This window comes from Conger conger, chromosome 12 (genome assembly GCF_963514075.1).
Source record: "Conger conger chromosome 12, fConCon1.1, whole genome shotgun sequence".
NCBI classification, from domain to species: Eukaryota; Metazoa; Chordata; class Actinopteri; order Anguilliformes; family Congridae; genus Conger; species Conger conger.
The window spans coordinates 26,742,144-26,767,835 of NC_083771.1; the positions used below are offsets into that span (position 1 = coordinate 26,742,144).

At 47.3% G+C, this 25,692-nt stretch overlaps 2 protein-coding genes across 2 annotated transcripts in view; both read right to left on the reverse strand.

Moving 5' to 3' along the window:
• LOC133142450 (spectrin alpha chain, non-erythrocytic 1-like) overlaps positions 1-4,942 on the reverse strand; it is a 54,849-nt gene extending 49,907 nt beyond the window's left edge. Inside the window, exon 1 of the mRNA XM_061263672.1 lies at positions 4,847-4,942. The gene's annotated coding sequence lies outside the window, so the exon portion shown is untranslated. The remainder of the gene's footprint in view (positions 1-4,846) is intronic.
• Positions 4,943-7,963: 3,021 nt separating this feature from the next.
• On the reverse strand, positions 7,964-25,692 carry odf2a (outer dense fiber of sperm tails 2a). Its single transcript, XM_061263008.1, has 19 exons — positions 25,562-25,692; positions 24,656-24,775; positions 23,820-23,948; positions 22,523-22,699; positions 20,697-20,884; positions 19,893-20,022; positions 19,379-19,510; positions 18,234-18,308; positions 17,571-17,642; positions 16,725-16,841; positions 16,288-16,473; positions 15,485-15,594; positions 14,028-14,163; positions 13,648-13,758; positions 12,394-12,657; positions 10,411-10,511; positions 9,693-9,855; positions 9,417-9,542; positions 7,964-9,011 (listed from the first exon to the last, which is right to left on the reverse strand). Exons 1-19 carry the CDS (start codon positions 25,562-25,564, stop codon positions 8,838-8,840), a joined length of 2,514 nt encoding a protein of 837 aa, XP_061118992.1. The 5' UTR covers positions 25,565-25,692; the 3' UTR covers positions 7,964-8,837.

The following is a 25,692-nucleotide window of genomic DNA, read 5'->3' on the forward strand; positions in this document are numbered from 1 at the left end:
CTCGTAATAGGGCCACGAGGAGCGAAACCACCCGACCACGGAAATTGTATAAGAGGCACGAGGACACTGGTCTCAGCATTATCACGCCTAACAATATTGCACATAAATACAGAATCTATTTACCCCCTCTCTCTATATGTGGTTTATTTAATTCGCATTCAAACAGTACGGCTCATGGAGATTGGAATTTTACTAAAGTTATAAAGAGCTGGGAAATATTACTGGCAGTCGAGTTGCCATGGCGACCTTTATGCTGTTGCTAAGTGATGCTTGAAGATGGAGTATGCAATATTGTGGGGGCTGCCTCCTTATGTTGCACTGAAATACTGTCATTTATGCCGTACCAGTATCAGAGCAATACGTGAACACACTCTGAATGAGCCAGTAAGAGAGGTAATGCTGTCAAAATGGCGAGATGCAGGAGATGCATATAGTTACAAAGACATAGTCACTGCCCAGAGATTACCATTACTGCGGCACCTGTGATAATGCACAAGAACATAAAATGATTTTGCATGAAATTTGTCATTCAAAAGCCAAAGATAAAAAGGAACCACCTCAGAGAGGACACCCCCCCCCCCAACCTAAAAAAGGAGAACAACTGTCAGTTTGTTCCTGAGTGAGAGCCGGAAACCACACCCCATCCTGCCACTCAGAGAGAGCTCAGCGGCCGGGCACTCCGTCAACCCTGAAGAAGGACGGGGGGAAGTGACCTCACGCAGAGATAAGGAAGCAGCTGGGTCAGAGTCATCCTCGGCTAGCACAACCCTTCACCTCTGTCCAGAGCGACGTACAACAAAGTGCAAAGTGCAAAGCCATAACCAGGAATAAGTAATACTGCAAATGTATGAATAAACTGTTTACCTAGCCAATCAATACTAGCAAAGGCACCATCCTAATGACACAAGTAAATAACACAGGTAAAGACAACAGTTATGGTATTTACCTCCGACAGCGGTGGAGCAGTGAGCTACTCCGCTCGGTCCAGGATGACTGCGTTAAATACCAGCCCAGCTAACACCAAATGCCCTCAACGCTGTTACCGGAACGTTGCGTGAATGCTCTAACGTTACCGCCACATGGCAGCAATGTTGGGAGAACATTCTGTGTTAGCTGGGAGTCCCCGGAATCTGTATTTCCTTAAAAAAAACAAAAAACGTACTTCTTCGACCCGGATGCCAGAATGTTCCAGAATTGGGACTTGCATTTGATTTGTGAGCAGGCAGCAGAGGATAATGACTTTGCAGGAGGAAGGACAGTCGCCCGTTTTAAAACAAAGGCCCTGGGAATGCGCTCAATGGCTCCTTCTCCAGAGGAGAGGAACAGGTGGCCTAAATTAATAATAATGGGTAATGGCTTGTATGTATTAAATGAACACTGGTCTCTGCTTGGCTGCCGATTAACAAATGCTGATCTTTGATCTTTCTCTGATTGGATGCGTATTAGCAAGGGTTTTCCTGGCTCAAAATCAGCCAGAGGTGATATCTCTACAGAAATTGTGCAGGAGTTAATGCCCAGCCACAAATCCAAGGGTGCATCATCTGAAAGTCATTGATTGTTATAGCATACATTCTGAGGAACCCATTTCAACCCAATTTTATTGAGTAATTTTATTACTTTGCTCAAGGCAAGGCAGTTTGATTGGCTGGCCATCTCTCTCTCCCTTCCGTATGATGACTACCCAGACTGCAATGAGATACAGCGCAAAGGGGGAATATTTCATTGCATTCATAGAAAACCAAGACCAGGTCGGCTAATACATTTTTCCAAATAGGATATTTGCTACCAAGCAATTGGGCCATTCAGATCAGTGCAAATTCTCAACCTTGCCACTCCATACATTTAAGCTACTGTATGTGGGGGAAAAGATAATCAATTATTTACATGCTGTACATTTACCTAAGAAATTAAACATATTTTCACAATCTGTTGTTCATGTGAAATGGGGCAACATCGGCTCAGGCGTCTGGCTGCTGGTTCGATTCCACCCTGGAAGTGTCAAAGCCTCCCTGAGCAAGACGCCTAGCCCCAAATGCTCCTGACGAGCTGGCTGGTGCATGGGTGAATGAGAAGCGTCAGTTGTACAGTGCTTTGGAGATATAAATTCCAACCATTTAAATGTAAGGATCATTAATTGAGTTTTGAAAACACCATCAGGGACACTTTATTTAGCCTTTAAAAGCATGATGGTCCCCATGGGCAGCTCCAGTGGTCAGTCCATCACATGTATCGGGGGCTTCGCAGCGTGGGCCGGGTGAGAGGGCACTTTCCCGTCTGGTTAAATATGCATGAGCAGGACGGTATGACTGTATACAGTTGGGTGAGCTTCAGAGCGTTACTCCAGCCATCACTGGCTCGTCCCCATAGTGCATTAGTGTTGATTATTCTACAGTGCCGCTCTAGAGTAGTGGCACCGTTTCATGTTCAAACGATGTTCATCCATTGAGCGTAATGCTTTTGAAGTGGGCTTTATTTAATGCTGACGCCGGTCACATTGTCAAGGCAACGTTAAAAATGATAAAGGCAGTCGCCTTGGAATACTCTATGTAGGCACACGGGGGGGGGGGGGGGGGCTTTGTCAGATTTTGAATTTGTCAAAATTCAACCACATTCACAGCTGGAAGCATAATCATGAATGAGGTAGGCATGCGCACCAAGACAGGACTATTTTCAGTAACAGTGTTTTTTCCTCTGGTGACATGTAGCAGAGACAACCTCAAGGGTCTGAACAAGCAAGACACTGCAAGACTAAAAAAAGCAACTTCTGCACAACATCCTCCACGCTCCACCAATCCTCCAAGGCAGGTAGGTTTTCTCTGTGGAACAAAACCAAGCTGGCACTAGCCACCCTTATACTGAGAGCACGGTAGTACTGGGTGGCTTGTAGCCTGGCCCTTAACCCTGCATTGCTTAGTCTATTCAACTGTACGTTGCTCTGGATAAGAGTGTCTGCCAAATGACATTAATGTAATGTACTGTAAAGTAGTGTCATTGGTTTGCCTCTTGTCAGGCTCATGGCCTTATACGGCTCATCAGCTTGATGCTCTCATGTGAGATAAACCACTCAAATGCTGGGCGTATGCTTTGCTAATAAGCTAACTGCCAGCAACTACTTCTGAGGAATCATGAGCTTGTCTAGGTGCCACACCGATCGATTCAAGCCAACCGAACCATGGCCTATAAAATGATGGCAACTAAATTAGCTGAAGTGCATCCTATTGCAGGAAGGCAATCACACAGGCAGCAACATCCCAGCACAAACACATGTGGTTGGAGACTAAGCTAACGGTGTTTGGCTCTGTGTTAAGCATCGGTATGATGCAAATGTGTTGTGTTTACTAACTGTGACAAGATCACTATTATTTTACTGCTTTTATTTTAGCGGTTTTTCAGCTTGAAGCATTTTGCTGTAATGCAAACTACAATCTTTCTTGCAGTATGGTATGTAATCATGTAGCATCATATCTTCAGAGTCACTGGATAGGAGCTCTCTGACCAGTAAAGAAACAAAATGGAGGACAATATTCAAAAGGAAAGCCGTTCATCTATCCGTAGGTTTAACCAAACAAGCCCACGCCTTGTCCTTCACCATCAGTTCAGATTCAACGGATGGCACAAGAGCTTTCGCTCATAACGAGCGGTACAGGAAAACACACGTGACCCACCTACTGTGCAGCTGGTGCCGTCACGCGTCACAGCCACCGATCTGCGAGATGCACTGGGGTGATAAACAACAAACGGTTTTACCACGTCACCGATTGTGACTGACAACAAACAATTTTTTTTTTAAAAGGACTAGGACAAGATAGCTAACATTACCTATCTAGCCTACCAATATCTGTCAAACAGGTTTGCCGCTTACAGCGCAGCGTCTTATCTATTAAGCCGGTACTAGCAGTATTGGGTTGCCTTGACCCCATGGGGATAGACGTTTCTCTCAACAGCTGTTAAAAAAAAAACCCATGACGCCTAATTGATATCTGACCGCTGTCAAACGAGAAGGAGCGTTACCACACCGACGAGTAGCCAATGTTTTCTCGTCTTCATAAGAAATGAAACAAGACAGTGTCGCCCACATTACCAAAACATAGGCTATTGAACAATAATTGACATTTCATTAATTGTCTGTGAAGCTGTCCCAATTAAATTAATACTGTATCTATTCGTGACGCTGGGCGGATCCTTCCCCAGCTCCCCAGAAAAACATCATCGCGACACCTGCGTGCATAAGCATCCCAAATGTGCGAATGGATAGCAGTGCGTAACTACCCATTTCCCATTCTTGGTAATAAGAAAACAGTCGCAAATATGCAAGAGAGACGGGGTCTATCATTTCACCTCGCTAACCTTAGCTATCGGACAGCAGCAAAACACCGGTGCGTTGGCTGGGACTAAACTGAGCAGGCGAGAAGGATGTTTCGACCTTTTTTTCGTTTTGGCAATAGACTATTTGATTGTAATTATACTGTAGTAATCTATAGCAAGCCTATATCGTAAGCAACTGTCGTCAACTGCTTTTCACTGGATTCTGGAATTAATTTTAAAGAAGATTCAACAGATCACCATTTGAAAGTAATCCAGGGGTTTGATTATAAGCATTCTCTATTAATAAATAAAGCGAAAACTGACAATATGAAGTCTACATTTATAATTACACAAAGATACATCGGCCAATATATAAGTAGGCTACTGCATTAAAGGTAACGATAACCCGCATATCATCACCAAATATTTATTGCAAGCTGCGCAAGCATTCACAGTTTGCACTCAAAATTATACGTTGCTTTCTAATCTTTACAAAGCTTTTACATGTGTAATAAACCACTGTGTCAATATTTTGCCTTACCTTTTCCGGAATGTAGGCAAAAAGCTCGCTATTTCAAATGCAACGACCAAGTGCAACCCTCACCGCAACTGAAGGCGTTCAGAGTGTCGGGCCAGCTCTAAATATACTGCGCGAGGCGGTGACATCATACACCGCAGCAACAAGCCGAACATGAGCCGGGCATTGACGGAAGTGTCCGAATCCGATGCGCACAAAAAAAAGCATTGAGAGTGCTCAGAGAATCCTACAGAAATTCATCATCTCCCCCCAAAAAAGATACGTAACTGGGGAGAAGGTAGCAACACTTTGGCGAATCACACTTGGGACAGGCCTAATTGACCTTGTCCGTGTATGTATTACTCCACCAATTTGAGGTTGGGAGGAAGCTCTGTAAGTTATTGATGCAGTTTTGATGTAGTTTTATTTTAGGCTATGAATAACTGTGCACTGAAGTTAATATATCCAATTGGAAATATAGCTTCGTTTCAGTTTATAACAGTCATGAGGATAATGAGCAAAATTACGAATGCTCTGAAAAAATAAAAGTACATAAAACATCAAACGGTAGCCTATATTGGAGATGTTTTTTGCTTTCCGGGACGTTTGCGTCCATTATGCAAATTAAAGGTTTAATGCAATATAGGCTAGGCCTACTCCGATTCGTGGTGCGCCATGAGAGGATGCCATCCAAGATAATGCAACATAAATCAATACAATCTTAAACGATAAACAACAAAGGTATGTGGTAGCTGTGTATGCATCGTTTTGCAGACTGGAGCTGGATGTTTGATCGGTCGCGTCGCGCAGAATGCGTCTCAGCAGCGCTCACGTGCTCTGGAATGCGCTGAGGACAAATCCGTCCAGGAGTTCCAGATTCCGAAATTAAGCTTCACGAGTGCATGAAAGCCTCCTGGCACCCCTCGCGTCTCGCTGAAAACAATTTATGAGTCCTTGCAAGAGCTCTGACTCACGGAGGAAGAATGGAAAGGCCTCAGCACATTCTATAAGAGAAGCATGACGTAGCTTGAATTGCTTTAAACATTGTAGATTTTCCATAATTATATTATAAGAAAAATAATTTGTATAATTATAAATCATAATTTCGAATAATTCGGACAATATTTATGATTATGTTAATTTGTACAATTATTTTTGGTCTCCTAAAATGTATTTAGATCACTCATTTGATTAAGGCAACCCTTGAGTATATGTTACCACACGGGAAATCTCTACAGTGCATTCATAATAATTTATTAAATACTTAAACCTTGTTTATTTTTACACTGTAAAACTGAAAACGGTCGACCAGCAGAAAAAAGGCACAAGACTGGAGTTAGTGAAAAATGGACCCATCCATCCATCCATTATCTTAACCCGCTTATCCTGAACAGGGTCGCAGGGGGGCTGGAGCCCATCCCAGCATACATTGGGCAAAAGGCAGGAATACACCCTGGACAGGTCGCCAGTCCATCGCAGGGCACACACTCATACCTACGGGCAATTTAGACTCTCCAATCATGTCTTTGGACTGTGGGAGGAAACCCACGCAGACACGGGGAGAACATGCAAACTCCGCACTGAGGGGCCCCGGCCGACAGGGATTCGAATCCAGGACCTCCTTGCTGTGAGGCGGCAAGCACCATCCGTGCCGCCAAAAAAGGACCCGTTTCTTAAAAAAAGAAAGAAAACCAAAGATAGCACAATCTCACCAAATGTGTGCAACGGTGTAGATAGCAGCTTATAGTTTGGACGACACACCTCCCTGCATCTGAAATGCACATAAGCTAAAGCAGGTACAATGCGTTGTGAGAATAAATGCATTTTGCAATTAGATATTTGGGAATGTCTTGGAAAATGTGCAAATAAAAAATAAGCAATTGGAACGAGTCCTAAGCATCAATACGAGTTCATAGCACTTAGCAAATACTCCACATTCTTAACGGAGAAACATGTTTCTTGAGTGTGACATTTGCCAGTTGTCTTTAGACAACAACAAAACACTCGTGCATAGTACTTTTATTATTTAGTCATTTAAATGTTTAAAATGTTCACCCAAACTGTCTGGGCGTGGTAATAACTGTCAATTAGCTACCGTGTTCCCACATTCCTGTTTGTTACCATTGCTACCTCTATGATACACGCTCATCTAGGGAGACTGAATTTCCAGAAGCTAGCTAACTTAGTATATAAACTATCAATAGCTAAGATAAGGACGCGGACTTATCCAATGATAATTTTTCCTAGCTAGCAACCAAAGTTAAGATAAATGCACAACTATAACGTCCTTATGAAAGGAAACTAGCTAACATTAACTAACATTAGATACATGCGAAATGAATATAATCAGAAATAGTCTAATAGTCCTAAAAAGGCCTAATTTAAGGGACCCTAACGTTAGTCAAATATTTGCATTGTATTGCTTGGAGGCCAGCGGCGCAAACTATGGATCACAAGTTATAGGGGAGGGATAAGGGGAGTGGTTATCATTTTGTGACGCACTACGTCACAACCGGTTGAAAACAGGAACATGCATTTAAAACGCTTACTTATCCAAAAACTAAAGAACGGACATATTTCGTACTTTCATCGTGTTTATTCAATGCCCTCTTGTGCAAATTGCATATAAAAACCTCAAAAGTATGACCAACCACCATGTTACTCTTTCAAATTTCTTATTTTTAACCTATTTACTTATTTTTCTTTAATCTTTTCCTAGCCTCTCCTAATGGATGGGTGGAGCTAAAGGCAAAAAAAGGAGAAAAGAAAAAGAAATAGAGAAAAAAATGAGGGATTGGAATGAGCCCTGTCTCTTTTCCGTTGAAGCCAATGCATTCTAATCTCATGTGTCATTAATATTCATGGGGTGTGGCTGAGTACAATACTGTGGCAATGGGTTTTCTGTACTGTATTACAGCACCAGAAACTCCTGTTACAACCTGGAACCTTCTGCAGTGGAACAGCTGAGAGGATGGAATGAACAGAGGAGCCGTGTCTATCAATTGTCTGCCTGAACCTTACATATTTTACCGTTTCAATGTTTGTGAACAAAATAAAGCTGCCATTTTAAAAATCCAAGATCACAATATTACATCCCCAAAGGTCATCAAGAAGTCACAAATATATTTTATTTAGGGAACATGGAGCTTCAATTTTTTAAACTTACACTTTATTATATTTAAATTCATTTTTCTGAATAAATTCTATCTGTAACTAGAATAGCTAGAATATAAATCTTGTGTAAATCATTTGAAGCACAGACATTCACGCACACAGAAACAGTGACAGCCATTATCTCTGACATGTAGCTTTGTGGATACTGTGTTCGTATTACAGTACTGAACCTCCTTCTTTTGTGAAACATGAATCAACAACTTAAGTCAAAACTCAAACAATTAAAAGCAAAACCATAGATATTGCAAATATAAATATTGAACCTGAATTTATGTTCACACAGCCCTGAAGGGCACTAGAAATACTTCCATAATAGCACACTTCTATAGCACCGTGACATATTTGCAATTAGTTTTTTATTTTTTGTTTTTTAAAAAGACCCCATAAAATGCTTTCACAAACGCTGTGATAAATAAATAAATAAAATGAATAAATCATGATAAAAAAAAAAAGGTTACACTTCTTTCTCAAAAGTTTGTAAACGTAATTATCATACTTGTATAAATTGTAAGAAATTCATGTAAAACTTGGACGGACAAAATACAGTCTTGCAGGGGTCCTCATGCCTGGTCCTGGAGAGCTTCAAAGTCTGCTGGCTTTTTTTATATTACTCGGCACTTACCTGGTTTCTTAGGTCTGAATTGCTAGCAGATTTTTGAAGGTGAAAACAAACACCATCCACCCTGTTCTCCAGGACCAGGATTGAGAGCCCCTGCTGTTTAGCACACAATGAAGACAGAGTCAGAGGCGAGAGAGGGAGGGTATCAGTGCCGCGCGGGGTTTGGTATCGGTGCTGTACGGGGTTTGGTATCGGCGTGTCTCTGAGAGACGCATAGCCTGCTCAGACCGGGGAAGGGGCTCTCAGCGCGGAGCTGGTGAGGGCGGAGTCTCCGAACACGTGGGCGTAGGAGGCCTTGAGGAACTGGACGTAGTTCTGCAGGCTGCGGTTGGTGCTGTCCGACTGCTCCAGCCGATCCCTCACGTCCTGTAGCCGGCTCTGGAACCGCCGCTCAGCCTGGGGGGACAGACAGACAGACGGAGGGACAGACAGAGGGACAGATATAACAGCGTGTTCAGTCCATCAGTACAGGCCTGTTAGCCAGAGAGCAGAGACACAGAGCTGATCAGAGGATAGGCAGGTCGTGTTTTAAATAAAGAAAATGTAAATAGATTTTTTAGACTTTTCTAAAACCACTACGACCCATTAAGGCTTATGTATGTATGACACGTGTGTGTAGGTGTGTGTGTGTGTGCGTGTGTGTGTGTGTATGTGTGTGTGTGCACATGTCTCTGTGTGTGTATAGGTATGTGTGTGTGCGTGTACGTGTGTGTCTGCGTCTGCGTAGGAGTGTGTATGTGTGTGTGTGTGTGTGTACGTGTGTAACAGAAGCACGCTCCAGGCTGAATATATTCCCCTCACATCCTCTTTGTCCCGGCGCAGCTGGTTCAGGTCCGTTTTGGTCCGGCTCAGCTGCGTCTCCAGCTCCAGAACCTTGGCCTGAGTGGCGCGCTCCTTAGACGAGGCCCGCTCCCGCGTCTGCACCATCTGCCATCACCAGAACCAGAACCAGAACCAAAAACCAGTGGGGGTCAAATCCAGAACGAGGCCAGCAGTAAACACAGAGTCAGAGAGTCAGAGTCAGAGAGTCAGAGACAGAGTCAGAGCTGAGTCTGACAGCGGCCCCGCCGTGCACACCTGGCGCCGGGCGCTGTCCAGCGCCTCCTCCAGTTGGCGGACGAGCGCACTGCACTCGCGCGACTTCTCCTCCAGCCGCAGCTGGCCGCTGTGGATCGAGTCCTCCCGCTTCGACACCACCTGCACCAGCTCCCTGTTCTGCGCGCTGGCGTCGCTCAGCTTCCTATGGGCGAGCGCAGAGAGAGGGAACACGTTGATCTCAGAGATATTTTAGGATAAAGACATGCAGGCTAGGCTACTTGGGGGGGGGGGGCATTAACAGGGCGTTGCTGCAAAAGAGCACGCATGCTCAGTTAAATTACCCTGTATAAATAAATAATACAAAATGATACATTACAAATAAATGACTGAATATGACTACACTGTGCTCTGTGGTGTACAGTCCCTTCTAACTGCCGACTTGCTCTCAAGCATATTGTAAGCAAGCTTCGGGGTTACAATTCCTATCATGAAATCATTGGTTACGAGTGAAAAATGTAACTGGCTGTGTCTGGTAGCTCCAGAGTTGTCTGGCTACAAAATGCTCTATAGTTGATTGGCTGAAATGCAGAATGTAATTGAATGCAGGCATAATCATAGATTGTGGCTGTTCCAGCCGTGCTGAAATACTGGCATGTGATTGACTGCTAGCAGCACATGATGTGATTAGCTGTTGTTTGAACAGTTCAGTATGTGATAGGCTGAGGCGTGGGAAGCGGAGGATGCGATTGGCTAATACCGCTCCAGACTCTCCACTTGGTGCTGCAGCTGCTTGTTGTCCTCCTGCAGGGCCACGTTCTTCACCCTGGACGCCTCCAGCCCCGCCCCCTGCTGCTCCACCTGTGGGCGTGGCCACAGCCGGGACACCTTTCACACACCTTCACATTTTTAAAGAAGCTCATTTTTATTAAATAGATTATTATTATTAAAAGTAGATGATATACCCTGCTGGATGCTTAGGGGCCACACCCGCACAGATACAGTGACATACACTAAAACACAAACTGCCACAATAACAATGTCGAAAAAATGACATACACTAAAACACACACAATAACATCCACAAAAACACAGATACTAAAAAAATACACGAATGTAAACTAAAACACACACACATGAACACAAGTATACACTAAAAGCACACATATATACATACATACACTGATAAACTACACCCGTGTGTGTTTTAGTGTATACACCACCCACCATGAAATACACTAAAACACACACGCCCAGAGGAGGGGTGTAGAGTATCAGTGGCGGGTGGTGTATACACTAAAACACACAGAGGAGGGGTGTAGTTCATCAGTGGCGGGTGGTGTATACACTAAAACACACAGAGGAGGGGTGTAGTTCATCAGTGGCGGGTGGTGTATACACTAAAACACACAGAGGAGGGGTGTAGTGTATCAGTGGCGGGTGGTGTATACACTAAAACACACAGAGGAGGGGTGTAGTTTATCAGTGGCGGGTGGTGTATACACTAAAACACACAGAGGAGGGCTGTAGTTTATCAGTGGCGGGTGGTGTATACACTAAAACACACAGAGGAGGGGTGCAGTGCATCAGTGGCAGGTGGTGTATACACTAAAACACACAGAGGAGGGGTGTAGTGTATCAGTGGCGGGGGGTGTATACACTAAAACACACAGAGGAGGGGTGTAGTGTATCAGTGGCGGGGGGTGTATACACTAAAACACACAGAGGAGGGGTGTAGTGTATCAGTGGCGGGTGGTGTATACACTAAAACACACAGAGGAGGGGTGTAGTGTATCAGTGGCGGGTGGTGTATACACTAAAACACACAGAGGAGGGGTGTAGTGTATCAGTGGCGGGTGGTGTATACACTAAAACACACAGAGGAGGGGTGTAGTGTATCAGTGGCGGGAGGTGTATACACTAAAACACACAGGAGGGGTGTAGTGTATCAGTGGCGGGAGGTGTATACACTAAAACACACAGAGGAGGGGTGTAGTGCATCAGTGGCGGGTGGTGTATACACTAAAACACACAGAGGAGGGGTGTAGTGCATCAGTGGCGGGTGGTGTATACACTAAAACACACAGAGGAGGGGAGTAGTGTATCAGTGGCGGGTGGTGTATACACTAAAACACACAGAGGAAGGATGTAGTTTATCAGTGGCGGGTGGTGTATACACTGAAACACACAGAGGAGGGGTGTAGTTCATCAGTGGCGGGTGGTGCATACACTAAAACACACACAGGAGGGGTGTAGTGTATCAGTGGCGGGTGGTGTATACACTAAAACACACAGAGGAGGGGTGTAGTTTATCAGTGGCGGGTGGTGTATACACTAAAACACACAGAGGAGGGGTGTAGTGTATCAGTGGCGGGTGGTGTATACACTAAAACACACAGAGGAGGGGTGTAGTGTATCAGTGGCGGGTGGTGTATACACTAAAACACACAGAGGAGGGGTGTAGTGTATCAGTGGCGGGTGGTGTATACACTAAAACACACAGAGGAGGGGTGTAGTGTATCAGTGGCGGGTGGTGTATACACTAAAACACACAGAGGAGGGGTGTAGTGTATCAGTGGCGGGTGGTGTATACACTAAAACACACAGAGGAGGGGTGTAGTGTATCAGTGGCGGGTGGTGTATACACTAAAACACACAGAGGAGGGGTGTAGTGTATCAGTGGCGGGTGGTGTATACACTAAAACACACAGAGGAGGGGTGTAGGGCATCGGTGTGTTCGGACCTTGAGCCGCAGCTCGGCGAACGCTCTGCTCTGCTCAGAGATCCTCCTCTCCTGCTCACGCTCGCGGCTCTGCTCCTCCCGCAGCTGCAGCTCCGCCCTCTTCAGCGCCTCTGGGAGCGGCTCCAGCTCCCGCAGCCGGCCCTGCAGCTCCGCCCGCACCTCCTCCACCTCCCGCCCCCCCTCCGCCCGCAGAGCCTGCGCCTCCTGCCCCGCCCGCTCCAGCTGCAGCCTGCGCTCGTCCGCATCCGCCCGCGCCTTCTGCACCTGGGAGAGAGACGGTGCTGCTGATATACCTGCTCACACTGAGAAACCTGCTCATACTGAGAAACCTGCTCACACTGATATACCTGCGCACACTGAGAAACCTGCTCACACTGATATACCTGCGCACACTGAGAAACCTGCTCACACTGATATACCTGCGCACACTGAGAAACCTGCTCACACTGATATACTTGCTCATACTGAGATACCTGCTCACACTGATATACCTGCTCACACTGAGAAACCTGCTCACACTGAGATACCCGCTCACACTGATATACCTGCTCACACTGAAAAACCTGTTCATATTGATACTGAAAAACCTGCTCACACTGAGAAACCTGCTCACACTGATATACATGCTTACACTGCGAAACCTGCTCACACTGATATACATGCTCACACTGATATACCTGCTCACACTGAGAAACATGCTCACACTGAGAAACCTGCTCACATTGATATACCTGCTCACACTGATATACATGCTCACACTGATATACCTGCTCACACTGAGAAACCTGCTCACACTGATATACCTGCTCACACTGAGATACCTGCTCACACTGATATACCTGCTCATCCTGATACACCTGCTCACACTGATATACTCGCTCATACTGATATACCTGCTCACACTGATATACCTGCTCATACTGACATACCTGCTCACACTGATATACCTGCTCATCCTGATACACCTGCTCACACTGAAAAACCTGCTCACACTGATATACCTGCTCACACTGATATACTCGCTCATACTGATATACCTGCTCACACTGATATACCTGCTCACACTGATATACCTGCTCACACTGAAAAACCTGCTCGCACTGAGAAATCTGCTCAAACTGAGATACCAGCCCAAACTGAGATACCAGCCCATACTGAGATACCTTTGCTAAATGCAGACACAGCAAGCATTCTATTTGCAGGTGTGTGTATGTGTTACAGTGTATGTGCGCCTGTGGGTTTCTGTACAAGTACCTGGCTCTTGTAGCTCTCCAGTAGACTCTCATACTGTTTAACTGAACCCTTCACCTGCTGCAGCTCAGACTGAGAGAGAGACAGCTTCTCCTCTACTGCAGACTGAGTGGCCTGAGAGAGAGAGAAGAGGGGGGAGGGAGGGAGAGAGAGAGAGAGAGAGAGAGTGAAAGAGCGAGAGAAGAGGGGGGAGGGAAGGAGGGAGGGAGAGAGAGAGAGAGAGAGAGAGATGACCTTCACACACAAACACAGTGTTAATCTATTTCGAGGTTGAGCTAGCGCTGTTTCTTCACCAGTCTCACATGTTATTTTAGGTAGCAGAGGAGTCAGAGAGGGAGGGGCAGTGGGCGGGACAGGGTCTTAGTGGGCGGGGCCAAACGCACCTTGAGGCTCTGGTTCTCCAGTCGGAGGGCGGTGCTCTCGGACGTGAGGGCATGGAGTCGGTCCATAAGCCCCTCCCTCTCTAACTGCGCCTTTTCCTCCACGCAGCGGAGCTGTGCTGTCAGGTCAGACACCCGGCTGCACAAACACGCAGACGCACAGCACAAACACGCAACGCCAGCATCATCATCAACATCATCAATGTCAACATCACCATCATCATCAGCATCTTCATCATTATCCTCATCATCACCAGCATCTTCATCATTATCATTATCATCAACATCATCATTCTCTTATCATCATCATCATCACCATCATCATCACCAGCATCTTCATCATTATCATCAACATCATCATTCTCTTATCATCATCATCATCATCACCATCATCATAATCATCCTCAACATCGTCAATATCTCTTTTGTCTTTTTCATCATAATCATCATCATCATCATCATCAACATCAACAACATTATTATCCTCATCATCATCATTATCATCCTCATCATCGTCAATATCTCTTTTGTCTTTTTCATCATAATCATCATCATCATCATCATATGTAACATGGTCTTGTTTTTCCCAGGAACTCACTTTACAATTTCACCTTACACATGAGGGTCACATGATCACTGCAACCATCATTGATCTCCTCCATACATGTACGTTATAAAAGTGCTGAGCCCTGCTGTATTTTCAAGCAGATGAAAAACATTCATGTATGCTACATCCATTAGCTTCCACTGTCTCTGTTTTCGTCTTTCAATTTCCATGCAATCAGTCATTTCATTGATTTCCCTCAGAGCGCCAAGCCAAATACACATAGCATCCGTGTGTCTCATAGATCCATGGCATAATAGCTTAATGATTTAAACATGGTTCCATGTCTAAATCATTGAGCTGTTAAGCAGCACGGTGTTAAATAACCACTGCATTCAGCCTGTAGGATAAAGGTGTCAAAGGGCCCTGAAATGAAACAGAAGGGCCTTCATGAACTACAATACCCAGAATGCCTCATATGGTATTTACCGTAATTGCCGTCTTCGGCACCCTTCACATCAACATTCAATTTGGAATGACCAAGAATTTGGTATTTTTCTGAAGGCTCCGATATATCCACAAAGCCCCACCGTTGAAGGTGACTAAATCCTATTTTAATCCTAGTTTTGATCATGCACGCTATTTCGCTGCCAGCAAAAATTGCAACAGATAACAGGCAAGACAACGTCTCGCAAGACAGGTTATCACCATCTTGAGTTTTCCGACGACTGACGTGAAGGACGTGGTAATTAAGTCGTAACCACGGGAACCTTTCCCAACACTACTTTCCATTCCTCATGACAATGAACGCAGCATTAGGACTGGCATTGCACTGCACCCTGGGAAGTGTAGTTCTCTGCTGTACCGCTGAGCTTGAGGAAGGGTGGAAATTGGCTGCCGCAGCCCTGGAACCCACCTGTTCAGAACGGTCACTTCCACCTCCACCCGGCTCCTCTCCTGGGCTTCCTGGTCGTGGCGGTTCTGGAAGGCCTCTGCTGCAGCCAGGGCGTCGCCCAGCTGGGCCTCCTGCAGGGGGGCAGGGTTACAGGGGTGTAAATCATCACCTATCCCCAGTTTTAACCCTTCTTCTCTAAAAACAGTATCACCATTATTACGATGATGATGCTTATTATGACTGTTGCCCTTAATGTACAGTATCCACTACTGTTATCAATAATTAGTCATTTAATGCATTAAGTCTGTTTAAAGGTACAATAGGTCATTTTGGACTTCTAATGGTCAAGAGAGGAATTGCAGCAACAAATACGCTCAAACACTGTTTATTGGCTGTGGCAATTAGAACCAATTTTAAACCAATGAGCTTGAATTATTGTACAGCTTTACCAAGGTGAGTGCCGGCCCGTCAACTGCATATTTTGAAACCCGAGAGGTAGAGGGTGAGTCAACATGTCAGCGAGCATTTTTCAATGATAGGAAGGGATTTACAATGGTCTTCTAACAATGTTTTAATACAAGACTCTTACCTATTGTACCTTTAATATATGCAAAGCTCTCTACAGAGCACACTTGAGCTGAGTTCTACGCTGGAAGAGGCCAGAAACAGCACTCTACTCCCCACCCCCACAGAACATTTACATTTTCATCAAGATCAGGGAAGCGTGCTGCCACACCACTTTTACAAAGTCAACACACTGTTGTGAAACCTATTTGGCATTTTATCTTCCTGAAAGTGGGGGTATTTACAGTACGCTGCTGTACCTTCTGCAGCAGCTGCGCAGAGAGCTGTCCGGCGGCGTCCTCGCCGCGCTCCGCCCGCTCCCTCTGCACGCGCGTGGCCCTCTTCAGCGCCTCCTTGTCCCCGTCGCCCTGCTGCTTCAGCTGCCTCAGCTGCGCCTGCGCCTGGTCCGCCTCCCCCTGCCGCTGCACCACCGCCCGCTCCAGCTTCTGCGGGAGAGACGGCCGCTAACGTGCTAACGTGCTAGGAGCTCGAACCGCCGCAAACGCGCTGACGTGCAAATACGCTGACGCATTAATGCGTGCAAAAACGCGAATGCGCTAACATATCATTTCAATAGAAGTGCATTCAAGTACACACTCATTCAAGTATACTAAGAAGCAAACCTCCACAAACACACAAAAATACACAAACACGCAGACACACATGACAGCAGAAAGGGGGGGGTTATCTGGGGTACCCGGATCTGGACGGCCAGGCGGTTGTTGTCAGCCTCTTTGCTGCGCAGCTGGCCCTGCAGGTGAGCGCGTGTGGACTCCAGCGCTTTGGACAGCTCCGCTGTGGTCCTCGCATTCTCCTACACACACACACACACGCACACACACACACACGTACACACATACATACATACATACACACACACACACACACACACACACACGCACACACACGTACACACACGCACACGTACACACATACATACACACACACACACACACGCACACACATAGACACACACACACACACGTGTGCACGCACGCACACGCACACACACGCACACACATGTACACACACACACACACACATACACATACGCACACAAACACACACGCACACACACACACACGTGTGCACGCAAACACACACGCACACACGCACACACAAACCACACTTCAGTTACTAGAGAAAAGCTTGTTCATATTTGTAAATGATGAAGTGAAGATGTGTAGTGCAGCAGGGTTTGGGGACAGATGTGTTCACTGAGTGATGTGAGTTTAAATATAGTACAGCTGGGAGTGCAGTATCTATATGAGTTTGTGTTGTGCAGATTTGAGTGCAATATGAGTGTGAGTGTAGCATAGCGAATATAGTCTCGGGCAGGGGTGAGCATCCATTTCTGGATTGTAGGCCAACTACCTAATTATTTAGATTAGTTAAATAAATGATGTGACTTGAAATTGTATTGATAACATCAGGACTGCTGAAGAGTGTTTTTGTCTGCACCTGGCTCATTGAGCCAGGGTAAGTGTCTGTTTGTGTGTGTGTGTGTGTGTGTGGGTATACATGTACGTGTGTGTGTGCGTACCTTTTCAGTCTGCAGCAACACTGCGAGCTGATCCAGCTCTCTCTCTCTGTCCTGAAGTTTCACCAGCAGCAGCTGAAACAGTTTTACCAGCAGGACACACACACACACACACGTACACACACACGTACCCACACACGTACACACAAACGTACACACACACGTACACACACACACACACACGCACGCAACCACAGACACACACAAACACACATAAACACCACTATAAACCCTGCTGTGCCCATTAAACACACGTTGTAACAGTTGAAACCATCTATCAAGTTGTGGGGATGTATGTTCAAAGATTTTACTTGAGACAGTCACACAGAGGGAGGCAATGATAATGGCTAATGGAACTCAAGGATTCCAAGATGTAAAACAGATTCTCTGAAGCAACCAGATGGTTCTTGAGCTACTACTATCCTCTACTTCCTACAAATACGCACAAAGACGAATGCCCAGGAACACAATATCCTTTGGCAGTATTCCTTTTTTTGGACAAACTCTTTCATGAATACTCATAGGATGCGCCGAACCACAGTGTTTCAGCTTCAATGGCAGAGAATTAACTTGCAATAATTAGAGCACAGAGCTGAACGCAGTTTTTATCCACGGATGAAAAACGAGTACATATGGGTGTCAAAGGTGAAAGGTGAGAGGTCATACCGTGTTCTGTGCCTCAGTGTCTGCAAGCTTCTTGAGCATGAGGTCCCTCTGCTCCGTCATCCGCAACGCATCGACCTGTCAGCAGATCAGTGCGAGTGAGGCCAGTCCTACAGACGACACGCAGGCCGTGTCCGTGTACGTACTGTCTACTAAACATAGTACCTACTTATGTTAGTATGTAATGCAGTCCCAAATGCAGAACGGGAGTACACTCGATGACAAAGTTAAGGTAGGTGAAATGTTCTCTGAATATAGAGTACTGAAAATCTCTGGATAATATACATATTTCTGGGGGTTCGCTGGGTGTATTCGGGAGAGCATTTTTCAGGAAGCAAACCCACCGAGAAGAAGAGGCGGTGCCATCGTTGGATCCAATCACAGTCCGATAAACCACAGAGGAAGAAGTGGGGGCTTTTAAGGGCGGACGTCTTATGACACTTCCGTAGTATCGTTGGAAAATGGATATGTTGGCAGTATGTTTAGTAGACAGTACACAGTACAGGGCACAGTGGCTAGGGGCGACATGGCTCAGGCAGTAAGAGCAGTCATCTGGCAGTCGGAGGGTTGCCGGTTCGATCCCCCGAAGTGTCCCTGAGCAAGACACCTAACCCCCAAATGCTCCTGATGAGCTGGTTGGCACCTTGCATGGCAGCCAATTGCCGTCGGTGTGAGAGTGTGTGTATGAATGGGTGAATGAGAAGCATCAATTGTACAGCGCTTTGGATAAAGGCGCTATATAAATGCCAACCATTTACCAAGTGGTTTTGTTCACGCCCATACTCAGCAAAACCCTGGAAATAAGCATATCATCCAGGGATTTTAACTTTGTCATCCAGAGTACTCAATTAATATACTCAATAGCAGGCAAGCGAGTTGCTCCGGACACAGCCGTAGTGTTAGAGCAAGCAAGGGGAGAGCTCTGTTTCAGTGTTAGAGTGCGCCCCCGCAGGCCAGGAGGGAGTACTGCACCACACGGCCGTAGTGTTAGAGCAAGCGAGGGGAGAGCTCTGTTTCAGTGTTAGAGTGCGCCCCCGCAGGCCAGGAGGGAGTACTGCACCACACGGCCGTAGTGTTAGAGCAAGTGAGGGGAGAGCTCTGTTTCAGTGTTAGAGTGCGCCCCCGCAGGCCAGGAGGGCGTACTGCACCTCACGGCCGTGCTGCTCCCTCAGTAGATGGCGCAGGGCGCGGTTGGTCTCCGCGAAGGTCTCCAGCTTCTGCAGCAGGAGCTCCTTCTGATGGGACAGCTGCGTGGAGTCCTGCCCCGATAAGGGCCTCTCCTGGGGGGCAGACACTGTTCAGGCTCACCCCCCAACCTTCTGGTCTCCCTGAGCAACACTGGGGAGTGAGGCTTCATGATCCCCACAACGGGTGCTGTTCCATGACTGATCACATACCAGTACATATACATGACCTTTGTTTTTAAAAATACAAAGTAATTCATATTGTTGTGGTTTATTTGAGGTTAATATAAATGCACACATTCCTCTGGATCTGCACCTCCTTCCTAATACGTAAAAAAATTTCTCGGAAATCAATAAAAACTACAATTAAGATTCTCCTTCCTGTGCTGTCTCAAAGCCAAAGTACTGAGAGGTTCCTGGTAAGAGCTGTTGTCACGGTGATGTTTCCCTGCCCGGTCGGCCCCCAGCGGTGACTCACGGTCCTCAGGCCGCCCACGGCCTCCCGCAGGGCCGACACCTGTCTGGAGGCCGCCGCTCCGTCCATCTCCACTTCCAGAAGCTTCCTCAGGAGGGCGTCTTTCTCCTGCTCCAGGGCCTCCTTCTCCAGCCTGTGGGCGAGGGCCAATGAGGGGAAGGGTTAACATGGGCGTAGCCAAAGAGGGGCAGAGTTGATATGGAGTATGGACAATGATGGGCAGGTTAACATGGGCATGGCCAATGAAGGGCAGGGTTAACATGGGGCGTAGCCAATGAGAGGCAGGGTTAAAATGGGCGTAGCCAATGAGAGACAGGGTTAACATGGGTGTGGCCAATGAGAGGCAGGGTTATCATGGGTGTGGCCAATGAGAGGCAGGGTTATCATTGGTGTGGCCAATGAGGGGCAGGGTTACTATGGGTGTGGCCAATAAGAGGCAGCGTTATCATGAGTGTGGCCAATGAGAGGCAGGGTTAACACACCAATGTGGTCAATGTGGTCCATAATTAATAATGTGAAACAGGGCCAACATGGGGTGGAACAATATAAGACCAGACAATTATATACACTCAGATCCAATTAGATACTCTGTAGATACTACAAACACACACGTACATACACACAATGCACTATGTGTACACAAGCACCAGTGCATGAAAGATCACCATTTTATGTTAGCTGTAGACCCATTTGTCTCACAGATGAACAGGGAAGTGCCATGGCTCACATGGGCAATGGAAACCAGACAGTGTGCAGTGAGATCACATGCCAATCACATTTCTCCACCAATAGGAAGGGGAGCTGGACCTGCTGTAATCGGTCTCCTCCTGCATCTTCTCCACGGAGAGGCGGAGCCGGGAGTTCTCCCACTCCGTGACCTCCAGCTCCTTGGCGACCTCGGCCAGCTCCTCCTTCTGCTCTGCGATGCGGCGCTGCGATGCGCTCAGCTGCTCCGACTGAAGCCCCAGGAGCTGCTCCTTCTGCTGCAGCTTCACCTGTAACACACACACACACACCTTTATACACTGTACACACACCTTTATACACTGTACACACACACACACACACACCTTTATACACTGTACACACACACACAGCTTTATACACTGTACACACACACACACACAGCTTTATACACTGTACACACACACACACACACACACACACACACACACACACACACCTTTATACACTGTAGACACACACACACACAGCTTTATACACTGTACACACACACACACACAGCTTTATACACTGTACACACACACACCTTTATACACTGTACACACACACACACACACACCTTTATACACTGTACACACACACACACACACCTTTATACACTGTACACACACATACACACAGCTTTATACAATGTACACACACACACACATACACACACCTTTATACACTGTACACACACACACACACCTTTATACACTGTACACACACACACCTTTATACACTGTACACACACACACACACACTATAACACCTTCATACATTGTACACACACACACACACATATACACACACACACACACACTATAACACCTTTATACATTGTACACACACACACACACACACACTATAACCCCTTTATACACTACACACACATCTTTATACACTACACATACACGCAAACAAGCATACACACATACCTGTTGGCAGAGGGAATTTGTAACCATTTCCCATAATACCCAAAAATAAGACAAAGGAAGCAACAATCCATAATAAAATCATGTCACACCTCACATTTCTGATGACTTAAGATTCACAGGAATACATTGTTGTGTATGGATGTCTCTTTAGAGAAGCCTTTTCTAAAACATTCTTTAAATGTTGAGACTGGGAGCTGAGCACTGATAACAGAGCTATATTCGTCCTTGAGATAACCCACAGTGGTTGCCGGTAAAAGGCTGGTGTCCATTTAGGCTTAATGATAAGAGCACTCAGGGCCTGACCCCACCCTGCTGAACTCACTGTCTCATCCACCCAGACATCTGCAGCTTCTGCACTTTTTACTGCGCCGTCAGGACTTCCGCCCCTCTTAAGACGGCCTCCTGAACCCGGGAAAATGTTCACATCTCTCTGCGTGATCTTGGGGGAGGGCTGGGTCCTTTTACGTTTCAATGTCCACCCACTCGGTGCAGTAAAGAGCTGGATTGAGAGAGGTGATGCACCGGGAGTGGATCTTGTGTATTTGTGAGTAAATGTGGGAGGAATGCCTGTTTTTATTTTACCTTTAACAAAGCCAACTGTGAACTCAATTGTCATCTGCAAGATACTGAGTAGGACAGGTGACCATGGTGAGGTGACCGTGATAGGGTGACCATGGTGAGGTGACCATGATAGGGTGACCATGGTGAGGTGACCGTGATAGGGTGACCATGGTGAGGTGACCGTGATAGGGTGACCATGGTCAGGTGACCGTGATAGGGTGACCATGCTGCAATGACCATGGTGTGGTGACCGTGATAGGGTAGCCACAGGGGATCTGACTCAGGTAGGAAAACTGACCATTTATGAGCCCAGGGAACTGACCCGGGTGGGCAGACAGAAGGTTTATGAGCGTAGGGAACTGACCAGGGTGGGCAGACAGAAGGTTTATGAGCGCAGGGGAAGCGACTGACCTCGCTCTTCAGGGAGATGACCTCGGTCACCAGGCTGTCGATCTTCCTCTCGTACTGGTCGATGCGGCCCTGCAGCACCTCCCCCTCCTGGGCGGAGAGGTCAGATAGCCGCAGCGCGGCCGATTGGCCGGGGTCTGGCTCGGCCAGAGGCGTGATCTCCAGCCGGTGCGTGGGGCCCTGCGGACAGAGCGAGAGCATGCGCTATGGGAGGAGTTTTCATATGAACAGCGCCGCATTCGTACGCTCCCTACTCTTGCATCTTTTGACTGTATGAATGTGAGAAGTGCTTTTTGCAATGTGCTTTTAAGGCTTAATGTCAAATTAGATTTTAGCCTGATGTGTGGTGACATTTTGATTTGGCCAAGGTCAAAGTGCCAAAGCCCCAAAAATGAAGAAATTCTGCAAGTACACCGATACAGATACGGACAGATTATTCAGAAAAAAGTGTTACAAATAGTAACAATACTTATAATTCACGGTGAAATGGGAAAACCTCACTGTGTTCAGACATGCGCTTTAGTGCAGCAAAATGTGCAGCTTAGTGGTTTCTTTATAAAGCCTCATCAAGGTATAAACAAGCTCTGTGCTGGGGGCTGGGGCCTGGGGGCTGGGGGCTGGGGCCTGGGGGCTGGAGGCTGGGGCCTGGGGGCTGGGGCCTGGGGGCTGGAGGCTGGGGGCTGGGGGCTGGGGGCTGGGGGCTGGGGCCTGGGGCCTGGGGGCTGGAGGCTGGGGCCTGGGGGCTGGAGGCTGGGGGGTGGGGGCTGGGGGCTGGGGGCTGGGGGCTGGGGGCTGGAAGCTGGGGCCTGGGGCCTGGGGGCTGGGGCCTGGGGGCTGGGGGCTGGGGGCTGGAAGCTGGGGGCTGGGGGCTGGGGGCTGGGGCCTGGGGGCTGGAGGCTGGGGGGTGGGGGCTGGGGGCTGGGGGCTGGGGGCTGGAAGCTGGGGGCTGGGGGCTGGGGCCTGGGGGCTGGGGGCTGGGGGCTGGGGGCTGGGGCCTGGGGGCTGGAGGCTGGGGGGTGGGGGCTGGGGGCTGGGGGCTGGGGGCTGGAAGCTGGGGCCTGGGGCCTGGGGGCTGGGGCCTGGGGGCTGGGGGCTGGGGGCTGGGGGCTGGGGCCTGGGGGCTGGGGGCTGGGGGCTGGGGGCTGGGGGCTGGGGCCTGGGGCCTGGGGGCTGGGGGCTGGGGGCTGGGGCCTGGGGGCTGGGGGCTGGGGGCTGGGGGCTGGGGGCTGGAAGCTGGGGCCTGGGGGCTGGGGGCTGGGGGCTGGAAGCTGGGGCCTGGGGGCTGGGGGCTGGGGGTTACCTCCCACTTGTACAGGGCGTCGCGTGTGGAGGTCTTGCCCGGGGGTATCCAGGGCACGCGCATCTTGACCTGCGCCGTGGGCCGGAGATTCCCCGCCTCTGCCCTCATCTTGGCCTCCTGGACGCTTCTCTGCGAGAGGAAGCATCGCGCCGCTTAACGAGACGGGCCCGCGAGCAGGCCCCTCCTCCCCATGACATCAGTATTCCACCATGAGTCTCATCATGAGACTTTCGCCAAACAGGCTGCGTGACAGGCTGGTCTTGTGCAGGTTGTTTCCATGAATTACCCGGACTGAATCAGCCGGAATTATCTCCAATGCTGGTTCATTCACAGATTAGACTGCTAGCTCAAGAGGTTTTCAAATTCGACCCTGGGGACCCACTGTGTACACTGATTATGCTTCCAACCATAATTGCACCCATGGTATCATAATGAGCTGTTGATTGTTCACAGTCTACGGAAGAATGATTTACCATTTTTAGATCCCATTATGTCAGAAGTAGCTGTGTAGGCCATGAAGAAAAAATAGGCTTTTAATTGATTCAATTATAGACTGACTGGTGAACTTGTTGTGGTCCTACTGGTGAGCTTGTAACAGAAACTACTTGTGGAAAGCGAAGAGTTGAATAACAACACAAACAGCAATGAACCAGCCCATTTCGACAGAAAGTAGACAAACATGTTTGCAACAACCTTAACAAATAGAGATATTGGCTATGACAAAACCAGCATACACAGTGGGTCCCCAGAACCTAGTTTGTTGCATTGGATCATACAGAGACACAAAACAGTTATCAGCTGTCATTCCTGAACATATCAACACAGGCCAAACTGACCTGCGGGGACCTGACTGAGGTGCTCTTCTGGCCCTTCTTCACGTGCACGTGCACAGGCGTGCTCTCGGCCACGTGCACGTGTATCGGCGGCGAGGAGGACCGCGTCTTCATCGCTCTTCTCTGTCACGGAAAAGAGGAAGTCTTGGAATGTAATGTCATATCTGCTCTATCGTTCAAATTTCACGAGCTGTCCTCCGTACTTTAGCTTGCGTTTTACTGCCCATTGATCGTTTTTTCGAAGTTGCAAAACAGACATAAAACATAAAGACTGATCGAATATAGCACTATTTATTATTGATACTTTAAAGACTGATGGTTTGCTTATTCAGTCTAGATCCTGTGGAGTACACGTAGAGTAGTAAACAGTGTGACACATGCTGCCAGATAGTGCACATGGCTTGCGTATCATTTGTTTGCGGTCATGTTACACGCAGCATTACTATTCCTGTGTAAAATGAACCCTCATTGGCAACAGGCCCAAATGCAGGGGAAGGGCGTTCTGTGCTACCAATCTACAGTTACAGATCTAACCAGTCAGCCAGTAACCTAATACAAACTGTCTATTGCCTTTTACAAAATCGTTAACATTTATTTAAGTTATCTGATACCAGTGACACTTAAAGGGGAATTCAGCCGGACGTTAGAGTTTTAAAGACAATTATGTCTTGCTAGGTATTTTTTAACTAGTTACCGTTCTAGAAAATAATCTATCCATAGATTTAATAAACTGTAACTGCCTATACATAGTGCTACCCACATTCGATCCTCGTTAGAACTTACTGGCTATCGGAGAAGCAGCAGTTGGCTAGCTGCAAGGGCATGCAATGCATTGGTCGTCTGCGTGCAACTAGTTGCAACAACATTCTCCCATACCAAGCTAGTAGCTGATAAAAGGTCTCGTCTTACCATGTGAAATCGAAAAGGCAAGTTTTCGAAACAAATTATGTACTAAAAAATGTAAATGTTTTGCATTATTCCTCGCGGGGCATTAACAGCTTTTCTTCCGGACACACTCCCCTCTTCGACATTCCACTGGC

Bases quoted from the DNA above. Each gene is read 5' to 3' on its own strand.
- odf2a (XM_061263008.1), bottom strand. The intron at 20,023-20,696 runs GTCCAGCTCCCC...CCTCGCCCACAG, and splicing joins GAGGAGACCGATTACAGCAG to GCTGGAGAAGGAGGCCCTGG. The intron at 16,842-17,570 runs GTACGCACACAC...GTGTGTGTGTAG, and splicing joins TGTTGCTGCAGACTGAAAAG to GAGAATGCGAGGACCACAGC.